Source organism: Streptopelia decaocto, assembly GCF_964273445.1.
Source record: "Streptopelia decaocto genome assembly, chromosome: 4".
NCBI classification, from domain to species: domain Eukaryota; kingdom Metazoa; phylum Chordata; class Aves; order Columbiformes; family Columbidae; genus Streptopelia; species Streptopelia decaocto.
Genome location: NC_138658.1, coordinates 33,900,009 through 33,921,005, shown reverse-complemented (window position 1 = coordinate 33,921,005; position 20,997 = coordinate 33,900,009). Strand labels below are relative to the sequence as shown.

The following is a 20,997-nucleotide window of genomic DNA, read 5'->3' as shown; positions in this document are numbered from 1 at the left end:
AGCTGTACCCTTCACACAATTTCCTCAAAATAAATGTTCAGAGCATGCATGGACTCTGTAGGAAAAGGCTAGGTTTTTGTGGTACAATGGTACGATTTATGTAGAACAGCTAAAAAGAATATTGCAGCTTATCTGAAGACAAATAACAAGCTTCATTCTTCAGTGACAGCAATTACTTGCCTTTGTAGTCATACAAAATAATTCTTTTGTAAGAGAAGAAATTCCACTGTGCGAGAGCAAATATTTGAAATGGAGCAAGTGTTGTGTATGGGAATTTGATATGTTCATGGAACACTGTTGTGTGCTAAAATAAATAGATACTTTTTCATTTGCAAATGGAGAAGCTGAAGATACCAGAGATGCCGCAACTTCTCTTCACTAAATTGCCATATGCACCTTCTTTCCTCTGCCCTTTTTTATTGACTTCTCATTTGATATGCCTGGACTATTCACAGTCCTTATGTACTGTTGTTATCATTGTTCTCATGACACAAAACAAAACACTTTCTTAATGCATTGTGAAATACAACGTGGTTTGTAATCCCGTGTGTGCTTTCAAAGACAAAATGAACCACTGGCTCTAATGTTTTCAGACACCACATGTTGACATGTTTGTCTGAAATGGTCCTTTGCATACTTTGGAAATAACACTCTGGTGCACTAATCTCTGGGAAAGTAATTTTTATTATTGTTGGCTCCTTTGCTTAGCATGGAGCTCTCAGCTGACATACTAGACGTTATCAAAAAATGCTTGTGACTCAGCTAACAAAAGCCCAGTGAAGTGTCTAAATTAGGAATCTGTTTCTTGCACCTTTTTGTGTGTGTGCTTTTTTACTTATTACTGCATGCTATCCTGTCTTACTTGTACACAAGGCAGTCAGTCCTCTACAAGGCAAGACCACACTCCGGCAGTTTTATCTAAGCAGCAATTCCACAGAAATGACACTTTACTATTTTTATACCACAAGTAAAAGGCACCAGTCCATCAGAATAGAAGGCAAGATTCCATCAGAGTTTAAATTACACTTAAGTAAAGATTAATTCTTTTAAAATAGTGATGCTGTTTCTATGGCCTTCTTTTCTTGCAGTACATTCATTTAGCTGTCAGCTTTACACTTAGCTATAATAAGGTACAATTGCAGTGTGTGTTTTCATTGGAGACTGAATCATATGTCTTACTTAGCTTCATATGAATGTTTGTTATAATGTCAGTTATAAAGCAATCAGAAAGATAAGATAAAGTATCTAACTGTAAAAGACAATGAATAACTGAAAACAAAATAATAGTAATAACTCTTGAGTACAAAACTACAAGCTTATTTCCTTACTAAAGTTATGAATAGGTAACTCTGAGAATTCCTGTGTTTTGCTGAATGAAATGTCAAATCTGATTCTATACAGGTTTTTAGAAAAAGCCAGAAATAGTAAAAGTAATGTGCTGTAGCATAAGGAGGATTATTTTCATTTGACAGAATTAAATCTTGTAGCTTAGAGACATCGCCATTGTATGTCACAATGTTAGGTCAGTGCCTGTTTTTTTTTCTTGCAGCTAAATATTCCATATGAGCTGATTCCAGCTGTTGAATGTGAATTCCTGTGACTATTGGGCACTTGAGAATGAGGTTTCTTGATTTACTGTGAAGAGAGTTGTTTGGGCTCTGAAAGGCACAGCTGCTGCTCACTAAAGGAGTCCTTTCCTTTTGGTAACTTGTTGTAGTTATGAGTTCATAATGTGAGGAGGTCTTTTAAGTAGTTTCAGTGTTACTGTGTGCTTTAAAAATCAACTGCTCTTGGCTTATTTCTTTTGAATTCATTTGCTGCTGCATTGTAAAACATGCATTTAATTTTACATATGTTTAGTCTCACAATGATGTGAAGAATTTTGAGGAATGCCCTCAGTTGAGGCTTGTCATTAAACACCTAATTTCTTACACTTGGTGACTTTCTCAAGTTTCCCAAGTATGTCACAGTTGCAGTCCTGTATTAGGATAACTTTGTTCTGGTACAATCCTCAGGAAGGAGAAAGCCATCAAAATCCTTATCACTGAGCTCAATGAACATAAGATAGTCTCCTTTAACAAGAAAAAAAATGTAAACCATCCCTTCTGTGGCAGGTGTGAGCAGACCTATCCCTGCACCCTCGTATGATATCTATGTGTTCTCCAGTAGTAAAGAACTGAAACCTGCAGCAGGCGGCATGATGTGGTCCCTTGGGCTGCTGAGTGTCTGTCAGGAGTACAGTTTTGCCTTCAGGTGTTTGCAGTCACATTTTTCTTATTTCCACTTGAACTTCTCTTCTGCTTTCAGAACAGCAGTTGAGATTTGGGGTTGAATAGCCTTTTGCCAGCACATTAATATTTATCACTTTGGGGTTGTTGTTACTAAATATATTTTCCAAGCAGAAATACCTTGCAGGATGAAGAGAACAAAACAGCGTTTTTATCTGCATGTTGTACAAACACTTTAGGAATAGGAGAAGAAATGAGTATTCATGCATCCGTTTTCTCTCTTTACTATAGGTGTGCAGGATCCTCAGCATGAGAAGATAATTACTGTGACTACTAATGGAAGTATTCACAGCCCCAAGTTTCCACACACATACCCACGCAATACTGTTTTAGTGTGGAGATTAGTAGCAGTAGATGAAAATGTATGGATACAGCTTACTTTTGATGAAAGATTTGGGCTTGAGGACCCAGAAGATGACATTTGCAAGTAAGTTACTTTAACTTAGAAAAATCTGAACGAAGTTGTGGGGGATGGAACAAAAATGTTGCTTGAGTTTTGCAAATACGTCAGACCTGCATGCCAATATATTTATAAAATGCATCTTTTAAATCATTAGTTAATGACTTTTTTTCACTGCTAAAGAAGGATCTCATGATTGAAAGCTTTGGGGTCCCCCATTCTCCTTTTGCATTCAGCATCTGGCCCACAGATACGTTACAAAAAAGAAAAAAAGAAATATTTAATCTCTCAAAAGTTTTGAAGGGTCTGGAGGCTGATGAGGAGCGGCTGAGGGAGCTGGGGCTGTTCAGCCTGAGGTAAAGGAGGCTGAGGGGAGACATTATCACTGTCCGCAACTACCTGAAAGGAGGTTGTAGCATGGAGGGTGTTGGTCTCTTCTCCCAAGTGGCAAGTGAAAGGAAGAGAGGAAATGGCCTCAAGTTGTACCAGGTGAGGTTTAGGTTGGATATTAGAAAACATTTATTCAACTGTGACATAACAGGCATTGGGATGGAAGTAGTTCCGGACGAAGATATCTGATTGATCATGTAAAGATATTTTGTGAGGCAGCAGGGGCTGGCATTATAAATGCTCCCTGTGGGTGGGTGAAAGGGAAGACTTCCCAAACTCTTGTATCCTATATCTGCCTGCCATCACAGCAACGCGTCGTAAAAATCCCTGATGTGTGAATAGTCGTATGTTGTTTGAACTCTTTTCAGTAAATTAAGTAACAGATAAAATATGTCATTTGAATGGCATATCCTCTTTTGATGTATTCCTGGAGAGGTACTTCACACAAGATTTTTCTTTCAAAGTAGTTTTTTGGTCTGTTTGTTTTTCTGTTAGGGGTTTTTGATTTTAAATACCTTGTATACACATTTGATTTTATTTGATTCTTGCTTGCTTTCCGTTTTTCTAATTAACTAATATTTGGTTGGGTTTATATCTTGAATAACCTTTTGATACAAAATTTTAATTTCTTTTTGGAGCTGAGCTTTATAACAGATAGACAGATGTCTTTCCTTCATAATTCTGAAGGGAGTAATTGTCAAGGCCGTGTCAAATACAATTAAAATACTGAGTACTATAAACATATGTTTGCTCAGATGAGTGCACTCCCTTTGCACAATAATTGTTTTCTTTAAATGAAAACTTAGCTTGCTTTTTCTTTTCTTTGCATATGGCAGAGTGAAGTGGCAAGTCAAAGAAAATCCAGGTAGGGTGACTCATTCGTCCACTTGCAAAGAAAAAAGTAAGATAAGTTAAAATATTTTTAATATTATAACTAGATTAGTCTTCTAATGGGAGTACATTTATTTTAAGTAAACAATGTGCTGAATACAAAAGTTCTGGTCAAATTAAGAAACAGTAATAAGCCACTAATAATCTTCCCTTGGTCATAATCTTATCGTGTTTGTATTTGTGTAGGGACACCAGGAACTTGTATAAATGTGATTCCTCATATGTGCACTTTTGAGGACACACTGGGCTTTTTGGCTGGGAAGGTATGACCCTCTGAAAAAGAGAGTTATATTGTTGTTTTTAACAAAAAAAAAAAAAAAAAAAAAAAAAAAAGGAGCTAGGTTCTTATGAAAAATAAATTCAGTAATAAACCCAGAAAAGAAAGTGTACCTTGTTTTGATGTTGAGGGAGCATAAATTATTGACAAGTTGAGGAAAAATCTAAAATACAGAGTTTATATATGTAAAACAATTCTACACAGGCCAGTAAGTTACCAGCTATCAGAGTAATATCTCTTTATAAATAATGTCTTGTGGTTCTTATCACTTATAGTTCCTAATAAAACTATTTAATTTTTTCCAGTACATTCTGTAGAAAAGCTAAGGGTTTTCATTGACTGCATCCCGTACTATTTGTTACTCCACTCTGTTTCTGCCATCTCGAAACACACAAATCACTATTGTTGCTGTAGACAACTCAATGGTTTCTCCAAAGGCAAGTTAATTTGACAAAGGACACCATAAAATATGACATGGAAGTTCAAGTATTATAACTCTATACCTTACAGTGACATGATTCTTTGCTTCTGACCTATGACTGAAACTAAGTTAAAACTGCACTCCAGTAACATTAGATTTCCTACGGAACAGTGTACAGTTTGTACCAGGATATCTTTCTCCCCCTTCCGTAGTGTGTGAGAGGACCTCATGAGTTACCTGCTGTGGTCATTGTCACAGTTTTCAGTTCCACTACCTCCTTGATAATCTCCACATTCTGTGCAATGCCAGAGGTTTCCCAGTCATCGCTGTAGGCTGTAACGCCATGTAGTGTCAGCTCACTGGGCTGGTGAGAGAATACGTTGGAGTGTGTTATTTTAAGATAATTAGCAGCTTTTAAATCTCATAGTAAATCAAATGTTGCTCACACATACGAAAAAACAAACAAACAAAACCCACACGCCCCCCCCCCAAAACAAACAAACAAACAAAAACCACCACAACAACAACCACAAAAGGAAAAAAAAAAAAAAACAAAAAAAACAAACAAAAAAAACCAAAAAACAAAAAACCAACAACAACACACAAAAACCCCACAACAACCAAAACCAATATATCCATCTATATAGAGCTATGTTAAGCAAAAAAAGTCTTATAACAGGAAAACAATGGTAGTGGTGATTAAGAAACATCATAGATGAAGTTGTAGCAAGTTTTTGCCTGTATCTGGCTGACCTGATTTCTCCAAAGTCAGTTCTGGTATTTCAAACGATTCTGTGAGGTCGTTTCATCCAGAATAAATATCACATTTTGCAGATACTTTCAATTTACCAGTCCAGTTTTCACTTTAAATACTTTACTGAATCTCAATCAGAGTGATCCTGTATGGCTTTTTATTCTGTTCCATTTCTACTTCCAAATCAACTTAGAGTATTTATGAAGGCAGAGCATTTGCATTACAGCAAATTCTATGTTTATGACCAGCAATGCTGACCCAGCCTCATCTGGAACAGCATTAATATGCATAGTCCTAATTGTTGTGCTAATTCTCACCAGTCTTAAGCATGATTGCTGTGTTTTGGAAACAAAGTTTAAGTCATAGGTTTTTTAAGAATAAACTTCTGCTATTTTGCCTGTATTTCACAGTATCACAGTATGTTTGGGATTGGAAGGGACCTCAAAAGATCATCTAGTCCAATCCCCCTGCTGGAGCAGGAACGCCTAGGTGAGGTCACACAGGAACACGTCCAGGCGGGTCTTGAATGTCTCCAGAGAAGGAGACTCCACAACCCCCCTGGGCAGCCTGTTCCAGTGCTCTGTCACCCTTACTGAGAAGAAGTTTTTTCTCAAATTTAAGTGGAACCTCTTGTGTTCCAGCTTGATTCCATTACCCCTTGTCCTATCATTGTTTGCCACCGAGAAGAGCCTGGCTCCATCCTCGTGGCACTCACCCTTTATATATATTTATAAACATTAATAAGGTCACCCCTCAGTCTCCTCTTCTCCAAACTAAAGAGACCCAGATCCCTCAGCCATTCTTCATAAGGGAGGTGCTCCACTCCCTTAATCATCTTTGTTGCCCTATGCTGGACCCTCTCCAGCAGTTCCCTGTCCTTCTGGAACTGAGGGGCCCAGAACTGGACACAATATTCCAGATGGGGTCTCACCAGGGCGAAGTAGAGGGGAAGGAGAACCTCTCTCGATCTACTAACCACCCCCCTTCTAATACACCCCAGGATGCCATTGGCCTTCCTGGCCACAAGGGCACAGTGCTGGCTCATGGTCATCCTGTTGTCCACCAGGACCCCCAGGTCCCTTTCCCCTACACTGCTCTCTAATATGTAATTTCCCAGCCTATACTGGAACCTGGGGTTGTTCCTGCCCAGATGCAGGACTCTACACTTCCCCTTGTTAAATTTCATTAGGTTATTCCCCGCCCAACTCTCCAGCTTGTCCAGGTCTCGCTGGATGGCAGCACAGCCTTCTGGCGTGTCAGCCACTCCTCCCAGCTTAGTGTCATCAGCAAACTTGCTGATAGTACACTCTATTCCCTCGTCCAAATCGTTAATGAATATATTGAATAATACTGGCCCCAGTACTGATCCCTGAGGCACTCCACTAGATACTGGCCTCCAACTAGACTCCGCACCATTGACTACCACTCTCTGGCTTCTCTCCTTAAGCCACTTTGCAACCCGCCTCACTACTCTATTGTCTAGACCACACCTCCTCAACTTAGCTGTGAGGATGCTGTGGGAGACTGTGTCAAAGGCTTTACTGAAGTCAAGGTGATTTTTGTCCTGGTTTTACAGTTGTAATGTGCTTGAAATTTCTGCAGTTCATCTCTGCATTGCTTAAAATACAGCTAATAATTATTTTAACAATAGTTCTACTTCATCTGCACTGCATTCGTTCTATGGGCAAAATGTTAAGAATCCCACTGTGTCCTTTCCAAAGTGAACACAAATTCCAGTTTACATGGAAATTAGAGCCATGCATGTGTCTCAGAAGAGATTTATTAATATATTACTTGGTTGATAATATGATATGTAATTCTCTGTAACGTTGCAGGAATTTCACCCTTGTATACTTTGATTTTGGCTGTGACTTGCAAAAGCAAAAAGTTCTGAAAAAAAAAGATCTCCCATCAAACCAAACAAACAAAACAGGAGAAGAATGCAATCTCCTTGCTGTTTTGTACAGTACTGTTTGGATGATAGAAATGGCAATGTATTTTCCATACATAAGGGAATTTCTAGCTGAGAGAGGCATAGTGGATTTACATTCTCTGTGTCCACCCTTTCTGATGAAGAAAAGCAGCAGCTTTTCTTCTGCTGATATGATAGACGGTATGACAAGTTATTATTTTCATGATGCTAGCTCCTCAACACTTTTAATCTTGAGACCATTAGACTTCTGTGCCTCACAGCTCCTACCATCAGCAAGATGCCTTCACTCTCCTTGACCAGGAGGGATTGATTTTTATTCACTTCTTTCTTGTTGTCCAGATTTGTTGCTTTCTCTCTCTGAGAGCATGCAGTGATTAAAAACTTTGGGATGAACTCCTCTGTGACAGGCAGACACAGATTTAGCTTTCTTCCAGGAAGAACATTGGTGCTCCAGTTGCCTTTAACAGGCAGTCTGATGTCGTGAGTTGGTTGTACACTGGAGCATTACAACACAAGGCTGCAAAAGGAAAAGAAAAAAGCTAATCTTGCCTATATTAGTAACATCTGCCAAACTTGCCCTCTCCCTGTGCACAGAATGGCTCTAGTTGTTCATCTGAGTGGTGGTTGCAGCTGTTCTTTCTAATAATCAGATGATTACAGTCTGTTTGACTTTTATTATCTATAATAAAACAGTGAAATGTGTCATAAATCCAAAGTGCCATTACTGTAGACAAGATCATCAGGATAAAATCTATGAGTAGAAGAATGTGGAACCAACTGATAGTTAAATAATAGATGCCATTTGACCATCATCTTCAGGTTTGGATATCTATACTCATTTCCAGCTCTCTTCAGTAGTCTAATAATTTAAAGTATGAACTAAAGTCAGAGAGGTGGAAGGGTGGATTTTAGTAGCTGCATACATTAATCTATTCATATATACTTGAAGCATTTACCTATAATGTTCTGAAAGAATTCACAAAGCTTGTCTAGTTACTATTTGCAGTATGCAGAACTTTTTACCTGAAGAAAATTAGTTAAGCTGAAGGCAGATGTCAGCGTTAACATGGGATAAATTTTTTTTTCCTCTGACAGCTCTTAGGATGATGCTTTAAGATCAGAACCATATGCATTAAATTCACTAACTTCCTTTTCCTGAATGTTTCTGAAAGCTACTTGCCTTCAATTCATATCTGTTGTGACTGAACTGTGCCCAAGCTATTCCCTTTCATTCAGAGAGCATCAAGGTTCTGTGGTAGAAACTGTAATCCAACTGGCTTCAACAGTCATATGTGATCCTATCATCAGGAAATTGTTGAGAAAGGCTAAAAAGTTAATAGATTTGGCTCAGTCTGACAAGACTAAAACAAGTATATTAAGAAGAAACATATAGACACTGTCTTTAGTCGAGGGCTGTAAAGAAGAAAATATAAAATATTTGCTTAGCTGTCTTTTTTTTTTTTTTTATATAAATTGTGTTAAGTGCATACTATGCAGTGATAAATTATGGTAAACACAATAAAAAGGTTAAACATTTTGCTAGGTAATTTTCTGAATTGACGTTTCTGTGTAATATAAGACACAATGAGTAACTTATACCACATGCTTCCTCTCTTGTAATTACTAAAAATCAGTAGATCTATTATAGCATGTGGAGTGAAATATGGATGCATAACTGCAACTCCTAAGTGGCTCAGTAAAAACGAGGACAGGTATTTTGCTTTTGTTTAGCCCCTTGTGATGGAAGAACCTTATGGTATCAGCAGAGTGCATGCATGAAAGAAGAATTTTAGCATCTTTTCTTCTAGAAAGATTAAATTCAACCCTCCTACTTACCCTGGGGACAAATATATATATGTTTGTTTTGTCTTGAGTGCATTGTAGGAGCAATATTGATGTATGTGTGAAGAACTTACTAATACCAAGCATAAATTCAGGGAAAAAATGTAACTCTTCACATACAATATTAATTCTGGGCATTTTGAGGGCAGTGAGTTCCTTATCAAGATCTAGTTCCCAAGAGATTGTTTTCTGGACAGCTGATGGACTGTCAGACAGTCTTAAATTATTCTGGTGGACTGTGATTACAGAAGGTTGAAGTTATCTCTGGGGTAAGTGCAAAGTTCAAGTTGGCTTTGAATAACTGGACAAAGACATTTAAATGTACTCTATATTTAAAGAGAAACTGGTGCAGACAATGTTCATGGTGACTCATGTCGTGAAGCAGCTGGGCTGCTGGGGTATGTTTTTTTTCTTTGCCTTCCTCTCCTCCCCTGATTCTGAAGATGCAGGAGTGTGCTGCTGCCACCTCTATTTGAAAACTCAGAAAACAGTGAGGAGTCCTCCTAAATGTCTAAGGCTTCAAATTGGAAAAAAGACAGCCAGTACCAAAACCATAGACTCTGAGAACAGAGAGAAATGTTTTGGTGAAGACCCATCCTTAAAGCTCTTTTCTTACAGCTGTTGCCTTAGATTTTCACTGTGTTCAATTTTAGCCACCTGTTTTTTATGAGATGCTACACTTATAGGTAGGCTAGCCTCTATTTAGGTGACTCCACATATCAGTGATACTTAAATGTCTCTTTCATCACTGGCTATAATTTCTTCAGCAAAAGTAAAGTCATACCAAAGTTAAAATTTGTTATGGCTCTGTTGTGTGCGTCAGATGCATTTGGATCATTTGGGTAGGATTGATTCCATTAATACATAGAATTATAAAAAGCATATGAACTCTCATTCCTCAAACACCATTTCTTTTCATGCTTATGTTTGTGGTTTTGTGTGTGACTGTATGGTGTGGGTTGTGGGTTTTTTTTTTCTATTTTTTTTGCCAACACATAAATTACTTGTTGAACTTTTTTTTTCCTTTTTAAGTCTGAAAGGGGATCATAAAATTTAAATGGATGGGATGAATGCTAGCATTCAAGTGCCTTAGATTAATCAAAATAGTCATAGGAAAGAATTGTTATGAAAAAGCTAGTTTAAGCTAAAGTCCTTGGTAGCAAAATTGATGTTTTTCTGGTGGCAGGGAGGTAGTGTTTTAGGAGCAGTGTGTAGAAAATACCATAAAATTTGTGCTAAAGAAGTTGGTGGAGCAATTTCTTCTGGTATTTGCAGGATCGTTTGTTAGTTATTTTGATTTGAAGTTGCTCAATCCATTTGCAAGATAACTGAATAATGATACCAGTTCAAGAGAGGTTTAAATCCTGAATGGATTTCAATGGAGGATGAGAGTGTGGGATGGGGATCAAAGTTTTCAAGAAGTTACATTAGTTTAGGAACAAAGTCCTTTGGCTACCTAAAAATTGTTCCTTATATGTAAAAGAAAAAAAAAGATTAATAACACAAGGGGTTTGTTTTTTTCCTACGTGAGTTCAGTTTTAATAATATTATTTAAATTTAATGAATACAGAAATGCAGAAGAGTCTGATAGACTCGTGCATCCTGCTTTCCTATGTTTTGAAGAGAAAAATGAGTGGTTTTTGCATCAAAAGAACTGGATCTGTTTCTATTCTGATTTAATTGAGCAAAAGTGTGGCCCCCCCTTTTTTTTTATTTACTTTTTAAAAAAACTCTTTCTTTTAGATTGTTGATGATTCCATAAAAAAAATGACACTTTGATTACCAAACGATTGGAGCACTAAGTCATCTTTCAGCTGGTCCTATTCTGCTGTTTTAGCTACTGTCTGTAGTTCACACTGCAGCAAAGGTGTGTACTATAACCAGAACTATACACATTCCTTTGGGTTCTCTGCTGCTTAGTAAAAGTTGCTGAATACAATTCTCATGGTAATAGCTTTATAAATGTGACAAAGCAGGCATTGCAAGTAGTAAAAGAAGATAAAAATTAGAAAACCAAAATGTAGTACAGTTATAACTGAGACTACTCTGTAACACACATTTCCTAAACTTCAAAAAGAGTAAACTCAGTTCTGCAGAAAGGCTTTATAGCTGCAAAATGGTGCTCTCTAAGTAAATCAGAGTGTAACATGAGAAAGGAAAAGAGGAGATGTTTTTCTGAGCAGGGCAGGACAGCACAGCCTACATGGTGCCATCAGCAGGATGTGCTACACTAATCTAAGGGCTATCGCTGCATTCTTGCCCACTTTTCCCTCTTTTACAGTAAACCCAGCATTCATTTTTAGTATCCACTGTTGCTAGAGGACACCATAGTGGATACTGTTTCCAAGTAATTTAAAATCTATTTTCACAGCCCAGAGGAGTGTTAGGAGAGTGATTGCTGATGAGTGGGCAGTTGACATAATCCCTTACTCCTTTTTCACACTGGAGACTACACTCATTGACTTAAAAAACATTTTAGGCTCCTTAGAGTTCCTTCCTGGTCTTCTCAGTCTCGAGCAAGCTGTTTGAATAAAGTAAACTATGTTCAAGGTATCAAAATATTTTTGTAAATGGTCCTAATCCTAATTTATTGCTTCTAAAATTGTTTCATGTTACCACAGTTGGCTGTGTTTCTAATGATGTAGACTGAAGTGATTTTCTTTGAAAAAGTATCTGTCTTGGGTACTTTGGGACCAGTTGTTACTCAAGAAGTTCCCCTGCTCCCACACCACCACTCCCCTTATTAAAGGATAAAAGTAAATGTGTATTATAAGCGGGCACAAAAACACGCTGTGAGCTGTGATGACCTGAGCACAGGTATGTAGACAGACCCTGCAGCCACCCATGGGTTTGGTGTGGGTCTTTTCAGTCCTGATGTCAAGAGAAATGCAAGCTGCAAGGGCAGGTCCAACAGCATAACCTAAAGTTACCCTGTGTAGTGCCTACATATTCCAGCGTATACATAGTATGCACCCCCTCCCCGATATTTTCTGGTTACTGGAAGTCTAAGTACAGTTAAGCCCATGGGCTCACTGTCAGGTTTATAAGCAGCTTTCTCCTGTTTAATCAGCAGGAACAGCAGACATACCAACTGTCCTATTACCAGATGGAGAGTTGAGTTTCTTCACCTGTTATGCAGCTTTTCTTTTTTCTCCACCTCCCCTTCTTCTCTTCCTTTCCTCTCTCCCTCTCACTAGATGCTGTGGTTACTTCTTTATGTGTATCATCAATGTTTTAACGAAGTATGTTGCTCACATTAAATTGTAGTTGGATAATATCACTGGCAAATATTGTCAGGCAGATAAATCTGTAACAGTCCTGTCTTGCACTTGATGCTGCTCCATTAGGATAAAGTAGGAGTGAAATGTAATGCAATTTACATTAATCTGTTCTCATTGGATCATCAGGCTACCTGAGAAGATGCATGTGCATGAGAAATTGTGACAGGGAAGATTACTTACTGATACAAAGGTTTAGATGGTCATGTAGGAGTGTCCTAGAGGTTTCATAAGGTTAAATAAATAGATCTTTTCATTTTCTGACAGTAACATGAGAACAGGGAGACCAGTAAACTAGCAGCAATTATTAAGTACTGTTTCTGGCTAGCCTTTGATTAATATGCTGTGGCTGGATTAAAAATAGGACTGCAGGATTTTATGACCATTAACTTATAACTAGGTAAACTCCTTATGCTCCTTAGGTAAAAACTGATCTCCTGCTAGGGTTAGGAACACATTTTTTCTGCCTCATGCAGTGTTGTGAGACTACTTAGTTACATTACAGGGATTTTTCACTTTTTGTTCAAGTAGCAATTACTAGTCTGTCCTGAATCAGGATATTGGACTTCATGACAAATGGCCTGTCCTGGACTGGCAAATCCTGTGTGCTAGTGTAGCAGCCAAGAGACCTTACATTATTGTATTGCGGGACTACAGAAATAAAAGGATTTTCATTTAAATAAACATAGATAGAGCCCAAACCTCCATTATGGTAGACAGGAAGGAGGGAAAAGAAAGAGAGGAAACCTGAGCAGGCGTGTGATACTGCTGTATCGGCAGTGGGTGCTCGAGGGAAGCGGTGCTGCCTGCGCTGCCCTGGGTGGATCTTCACATGGTAAAAATTCCCTTTAGGAATTTTTTTGTTGTTCTTTTCTAAAGTATGCTTTTGAATATTGTTAGGAAATTGCTTAGCCAGTAGTTTTCACATTGTTGACTGGAGCCATAGCTATATTCCAGGATAATAGGAACTGTGCACAAAGAAAAAGTTACCATTTGGGATACTAGAATCAATATTAAAAATGCTGCTTGAAAAACAATGGTAAAAGCATGATTATAGATTCACAGAAGCTGAAATAGATACACTGACCACGATGGAAAGTATGAGTAGATGTAGAAATTTTACAGTAGATAATAAAGAACGCTTTACAGCCTTGGTTGATGATGTGAACACTGAGCTCCCTTAAAGTTTTTGGTTTTGTACAAAATATTGATCTGTACAGTAGAAACATGTGACTTACTATGATTGCTGTAATTCTCAAGATAAAATATACCACAGTTTACAGAGAAGTACTAGGAAAAAGTTGATAAGGTGTTTCATTCTCCAAAATCTGGAGAGTGTAGTACTGTATGATATAGGATCCGTATTGAGCTGGAACGCTGTCTGAGGGCAGTGGGCTGCCTCTTCATGAAAGGAAATGTGCTTTGGAGAGTAAAGTGCCCAGTGCAGTAGGACTCTGAATTCTGGTGGCCGTTTCCATGTGGTGGTGTACCATAATTACATAATAAAAACAAATTGTACAGGCATGCCTTGGTGGAGAGAGGGTGAAGAAGAAGAGTACTAGTGTGCAGCACAATAAGAATACTCTTGTCTTATTACCATTTTTGTTACATACATTATTTCAATTAATAACTTGTGCAGGATGCTGAAGAAATCTGTAATCCGCACATGAAGTCAGTAGTGGTAAGCAGACAGAGTGGAGGCGAAACAGTACAAGAAAATGTTTCATGTAGATATTATCTATTTTCTAGTCCTTGAAAGGCTACCTTTCCAAGCAACTTCTTAGTTTTTTGAAAATCTTTTTTAGTAATTGTATTTTATGTGGCTACAAGAGAACTTTTAATCAAATAGGAAAAAGGTAAGCATAGCATAGTAATTCTGAGCAATGGAAACTCACAGAGACTCCCCATGGAAGTAAATGGAGTAAGTAAATGGACTGCAGCATCATTTGCAAGCTGATTCACATGTGTTAGTATGTTTTTTCCAAGCTCTTCAATTTTCCCAAATAGTAATAGTAAGGCTGATAGGAAATACCGTGTACATTTTTGGTTTGTGTCTCTGTTCTGCTCATAATGTGTCATTTTTAGACCAAACTTAATCCTTATTTAAGGAGAGCTAAACATGTTTCTTATCTTGACTGGCACTGGGAACACCTGCCATCCTTTGATACAAAAAAGATAAGTATAGGTAGCTTCTAAGAAATTTGGCAATCAGCCTTTTAAAAGGGGGAGTTTGGGAAACTGTCTTTCCGTCTTACCTCCACTTTTGATCTGCAGGATTTTAGGGTCTCTTTCTGTAAGATTCTTATTCAGGTGCTTAAAATAATGTATCAATAGAAGTTAAACCATTATAAATTTGTAGCACAGGCTATCAAGGTCAGGATTCTGTGCTTGTTCTATTCATGAAAATATCTATTTACATGCTTTGTATGTAATCAGTAGTTTAACATATGCTTGAATAATTACAGTATTGCTGTCTGAATGTAGAACTGTTTTGTTTTAGAGCCTAAAGTACGTTTACCAATGTATCTAGTTTACAATTTCTCATTCTTGTGGAAAAGTCAAGTGTCTTTCTTCTCCAAAAGGCAGAAGTTCCCCTCAGACACTACAGGATATTAATGTGCTTAAGATGGAGATCCTCAAGCACTTACCAGTATGCCTAGATACTAGTCATGATGATCTATTTCCTAGAGATGTTTGTGTGGCAATTTACTAGTCATTGGGGAAAAGATATGTTTTCAGTAATGCTCAGTTTAGCAGTTGTCACCGAAGTAAGTTTTTGATACAAAGGAGAGTTTTGGGGAGGAAGGGGAGGAGATTAATTTATTTGGTTTTGGATTGGTTTTTGCATTAAGTGCTTTGACTCTAGTTCACCAAGTAACAAAAGCTATTACTCAAAATGTGAAGGTCTTAGCTTCACATGATGCCTCAAATTTTCAGCAGACCCACAGAAAATAGAAATATGTTTTCTGGTACACTGGAGAGTGGTAGTGCAACAGTTAATTTCTCCAAATGAAACCAGAGCATCCATTTAATGAAAAGTGTTCAAATGTTTGAAGAGTAGAATTTGGAAGGTTGAACTCCGTCTTGTTTTCCCTTTCATTTGCAGTGTTGTAAACGTATATTTATGATCAAAGTGGCTGACAGTGAATGAAGGGGACGAAAATTGAAATCTAAGGATTAAACTTTTTTTTAGTGTATCTTAAATAACAAGGTAGAAATACAGAAAGAGTTGTGTGGTTGTGTTAGAAGCCTCAGGCTGTTACTAATCTGTATGAGGAATGATTAAACAGAGAGAACCATGGCAACCATATAACATTTGTGAATGAATCTGTGTTTCCATAAGGCAGTTCTTAATGTACAGTACTGCATATTCTAAAATAGATGTATTCAAAGTAGGTTGGCGCGGAAACTACAATCCATATTTGGTGAATGGCAGTTAGGAATGTTCTCTGTTTATACCTTGAGTATCTTTATTTCATGGAAAATGTAGACATGGCAGGATACTTGGGGTTTTTATGTTCATTTGCAGTATTGGCTGGAAGTGATGTCTATTGCTGGAAGTGATGTTTGTGTATAATTAAACACCATTTTCTGAGTACAAAAAACTGACCTCATCAGTTATTTATTTGAATTATATCTGGGTATGCTGTTTCTTTCCAGTGACTGTCAAAACACAGTTATATGTAAGATCAGCAGTTACAGGTACTACCATGGAAATTTATTTAATTGCTGCTCCATTATCTTTTCTCCATAATCATTTTTATTGAACTTTTGCCCTGCATGGAGTATTTGCTGGTGCTACCACAGGGTGACCATTTCAGCCAAGGCACCTTCTCCCTTCCCTTCCTCTAGGAAATTTGTTTTCTGTATCATTTGGGTTTTTTCTCTGTCACCTCCCTCTGGCTGGCTAGAGGAGTTGCTAACAGCTGACTTTTACTGGTGTGCACTGCTAGGGGTTCATAATTTCAGGAACTTCGTATATACTGGACTGAATGACTTCAGTAAGGCGTTTGACACAGTCTCCCACAGCATCCTTACAGCTAAACTGAGGGAGTGTGGTCTGACGATCGTGTAGTGAGGTGGACTGCGAACTGGCTGAAGGAAAGAAGCCAGAGAGTCATGGTCAATGGGGCAGAGTCTGCTGGAGGCCAGTATCTAGTGGAGTGCCCCAAGGGTCAGTACTGGGGCCAGTACTGTTCAACATATTCATCAATGACTTGGATGAGGGAATAGAGTGTACTATCAGCAAGTTTGCTGATGACACCAAGCTGGGAGGAGTGGCTGACATGCCAGAAGGCTGTGCTGCCATCCAGCGAGACCTGGACAGCTGGGCGGGGAAAAATTTAATGAAATATAACAAGGACAAGTGTAGAGTCTTGCATCTGGGCAGGAACAACCCCAGGTTCCAGTTTAAGTTGGGAAATGACCTATTAGAGAGCAGTGTAAGGGAAAGGGACCTGGGAGTCAGCAGGATGACCATGAGCCAGCACTGTGCCCTTGTGGCCAAGAAGGCCAATGGCATCCTGGGGTGTATTAGACTCTACCCTGGTGAGACCACACCTGGAATATTGTGTCCAGTTCTGGGCCCCTCAGTTCAAGAAGGACAGGGAACTGCTGGAGAAAGTCCAGCGCAGAGCAATGAAGATGATTAAGTGAGTGGAGCATCTGCTTTATGAGGAAAGGCTGAGGGAACTGGGTCCCTTTAGTTTGGAGAAGTGGAGACTGAGAAGTGACCTTAATAATGTTTATGGATATATAAAGGGTGAGTGCCACGAGGATGGAGCCAGGCTCTTCTCGGTGACAACCAATGATAGGACAAGGGGTAACGGGTTCAAGCTGGAACACAGGAGGTTCCGCTTAAATTTGAGAATGAACTTCTCAGTGAGGGTAACGGAGCACTGGAACAGGCTGCCCGGGGGAATTGTGGAGTCTCCTACTCCGGAGACATTCAAAACCCACCTGAACACATTCCTGTGTGGTCTCATCTAGGTGTTCCTGCTCTGGCAGAGGGATTGAACTAGATGATCTTTTGAGGTCCCTTCCAATCCCTAACATTCTGTGATTCTGTGAATGAAGGACTAGACTGAATGGGCCAATATTTTTCAGTCTGACGTTCATGTAGATTTTGTTGTCTGGCAAAAAATACAAAACAGAGTGATATAAATAAATGCATTTGAAATGAAAATAAACATTGAAGGGAAAAATACAAAAAGTAAGATTTCCTTTTACATAAATAGAAAAATATTGCAGTAGTACCTGTAGTTTCATTATTACAAATTGTTTCAATTTTGTGTTGTTTTGATTTTAATCTTATGTGATGTGTCTTGTATCTCTGTGCCTTGGTCTTTGAGGAAAAGTTTCTTTAGCCTCAGTGAGAGGAGCAGTATTGGTAATATTAGCAGAAAAGAAGGAAGTTCTCCATCTGTTGAGTGAATGGTGCAGTACACTCTTGACAAGTGTGATGTCTGTAGGTTTTGTAGTTTGCCTGAAATCCACTTTTATTTCTTTAATCCAGCATGCTGCTCTCTCCTCTTCTGCCTTCTTCTGTCTTGGGTTCCTCCTGTTTTCCTCCTGCCCTTTGCCAGAATCTTCATGTTCCCCTTGTCCTGTTGTGCATTTTTGTTGCAGGCCCTACAGCACGTTGATCTGTGGGGGTAACAAGGCTGGTTAAACAGATCAGGTCTGCCATTACATGCCATGGATGTGAGTGCCCTGGTCGTGTTCCTTTTTCCACCAGATAAACCCGAATCTGCCTATCAGAGCATTACTGGAGAGCTGGGTAGACTGAAAGAGGTCTCTGGACTTTATGGCAAGTGAAGCTGAGGAGCTCTGAAAAAAATATTTTCAAGCTAAACATTTGTTCTTACTTTCCTCTGTGTGCAAATATAGTGTTTATTTCACAAAGCAATATGACTACTTACAGCTCTGGTTTAAAAGTGATCTAAGAGGTGAAGGCTATATAAGGTGTCACCAATGCCCTTACAGTTTGTCTATACAAATACAAAATTAAGTTGAATGATGGAAACTCAAGGCTTAAAAAAATTCTAATATTTCAGGAGCAAAAAATGAAAAATATTTAAAATGGAAGTGGAAGAGGGAGAAGAAATTTTCCTTTAGAAAAATAGTGTTAAAAGATCAATATGTTATGTTCATATTGACAGTTTTTGACATTTCCAATGTTTCCAAAATTGAAGCTGTCCAAATATAAACCATCTACATTCTATTTAATAACAGTTTGTCTGGTGAACTGCCAGGGAACCTTGAATGCTTTTGGTCTACAACAAAGGTAGGTATTTTGATGTGCACCAAGGACAGGAAAGCACCAGGAAAACCTTGTAATTCCATGTGCTTTTAAACAAGTTGGAAAAAAATTATTATAGTGTTCCACATGACACTGTGAAAAAAGAGACAGGGACTGTTATCAACTTCCTATTTATTCATTAAAACAAAACCAAAACAAACAAAAAAAACCCCATTATTTTTGAAGGGGGAAGGAAAAGCATATTTTGCCTTTCATGGACTGTTTTAATGAGTGTACTAGACTTTTTGTCTAGCACATATCTATAAAAGGTGGAAAGGTCCAATATCCCTGATATGATAAAGTGTTTTACCTCGTGGGTTTCTGCTTCTCCCATTCATTGATATATTTGTGGAATTCCAGAGGGAAGCCACAAAAAAGGTCACAAAACGACAAGCCAAGGTAAACAGCCTGTCAGAAGATGTTTAGCAAATGACAATGTAAACCACAGAAAGGAGAAGAAAACCTGTTCCCTTGGAAAATACATTTCCTGGTTGGAAAGGCATTGAAGTTTAGAGTCACTTATATTGCTTCCTTGCTCTTTTCCAATAAATTGTCTTTGTTCTGGTTGTCAGTTGAAACCGTGTTCTCAGGCACCTAGGCCGTATGGAAGAGGAATACATGTTCTGCAACAAGTATAAGAGAAGATATTTTGGGCATCATGACTGAAGGCAAAAGCATCTTTCAACCTAGGAATGGAGACTAGACTATCTCTTTGTCATAATATTACTTAGTAATATTTGAATGATGCATTGAACTTAGATGCAGCACCAGAGCATTTCTTTAGTCATTGTCAAAGGCTGTTGAGTATTCTACTTTGTACACTGCACGAAAAGGAAAAAAATATTTTTTTGGTTCAGCATGAAATTTAACATCTTTTACTCCTTTGCAGATGGAAAATAGCTTCTCAGTTCTTGGATATTTATCCTAGTTTTTCTGCATTTCAAGTACAATCTTCTCTTGATGGAGAAATCATTTTGGATGGCTACGTTATTGTCCCTACTGCTCTTTAGCCCTTCGACATGAAGCTGCAGAATTATGTAGCACAATCTTGCAAATGCTGAAGCATCTGAAGTGTTTTGTTTTGTTACTTTTCACAGCAAGTTCAGACTTCAGTCCAGGTGTGCAATGCAAGCAATTTTAGTTGCACAGAAGATTGTTTTGGCAGGCTCTTGCAGCCCATTCAGCCTAGATAACTGACAGGAATAAGGTTCCTGGCTAAAAATGTCATTATGTCATAAAAAAACATGCGAGGGACCTTTTTCTCTTGATGTAGACAGGATTTCTAAAGTTTCCCCTTGCTGATGGTGAAACATCTATATTGTGCAGGGAGCTATACCTACATCTGTGTTCAGCAGTAAGACACCAATATTCATAGCTCTTATTTGCTTTTGGAAAGAAAAAGCACCAGACTTGTTTGTTGAACATAAGAGAGCAGAAATACTGTATAGGTCCTGAGGGAGACATTGCAGGAAAGGAGTAATCACTATAAACTGTGCCATGTGTACTGCACCATGTTGCTATGAGAAAGTTACGTTTGATTGTCTTGTAAAATAGGTTTTAGTAAATCCCTTAAATAGTAATGTTGGTAATTGCTCACAGTTCAGTGCAGTACAAATGAGTGCTATATAATGATTAGAGTGTTTCCAGATTGATAACTTGGAAACAAGTGGATTTCTGATGATCAGATGGTATTAGGGTGTGGAAAGGGTGATTGAGAAGCCTCTCAGTCAAGGTAACACTGATAACAAACAGAAAAATCACATTTTTTTTTTATTAGAAGTGACAGCTTGTTTAGAAATACAGTGAGAAAATAATTGAATATAGAGAAACACCCTGACAAACAGAATTATCTGAATCTGTCATGTATATAAGAAAGCTGAATTTTATTTGGGTTTTTTAGAATACTTTTTCCCCTTTAATTTACCTGTCAACTAATGGAATTAATTAGCACTTATTTAAGGGTCTGAAATTTAAACTGTGAAATCTGAGTTTCTCTTTTACTTCAGGAGTGCCAGGACATCAAAGAGTGCAACAGAAAGTACTCTCTAAGTTGTGTAGAAGCACTAACACCTATACTATGCCTGACCCCAAGACACCTTAAGCTTAAGTCAATAAACATAATTATTAACTTATTCGCTCTTTACAAATCAGGAAAATTGGTAATAATTTCATATTTTTAACTAAGAAAAAAGTAAAAGGTTATCTTTAGAAACTTCATAAGT

General features: G+C 38.1%; 1 protein-coding gene across 1 annotated transcript in view; it reads left to right on the top strand.

The window, feature by feature from the left end:
- PDGFC (platelet derived growth factor C) overlaps positions 1–20,997 on the top strand; it is a 129,340-nt gene that overhangs the window by 71,642 nt on the left and 36,701 nt on the right. Inside the window, exon 2 of the mRNA XM_082051341.1 lies at positions 2,520–2,715. Within this exon, the coding sequence (XP_081907467.1) occupies positions 2,520–2,715 (196 nt within the window). The remainder of the gene's footprint in view (positions 1–2,519; positions 2,716–20,997) is intronic.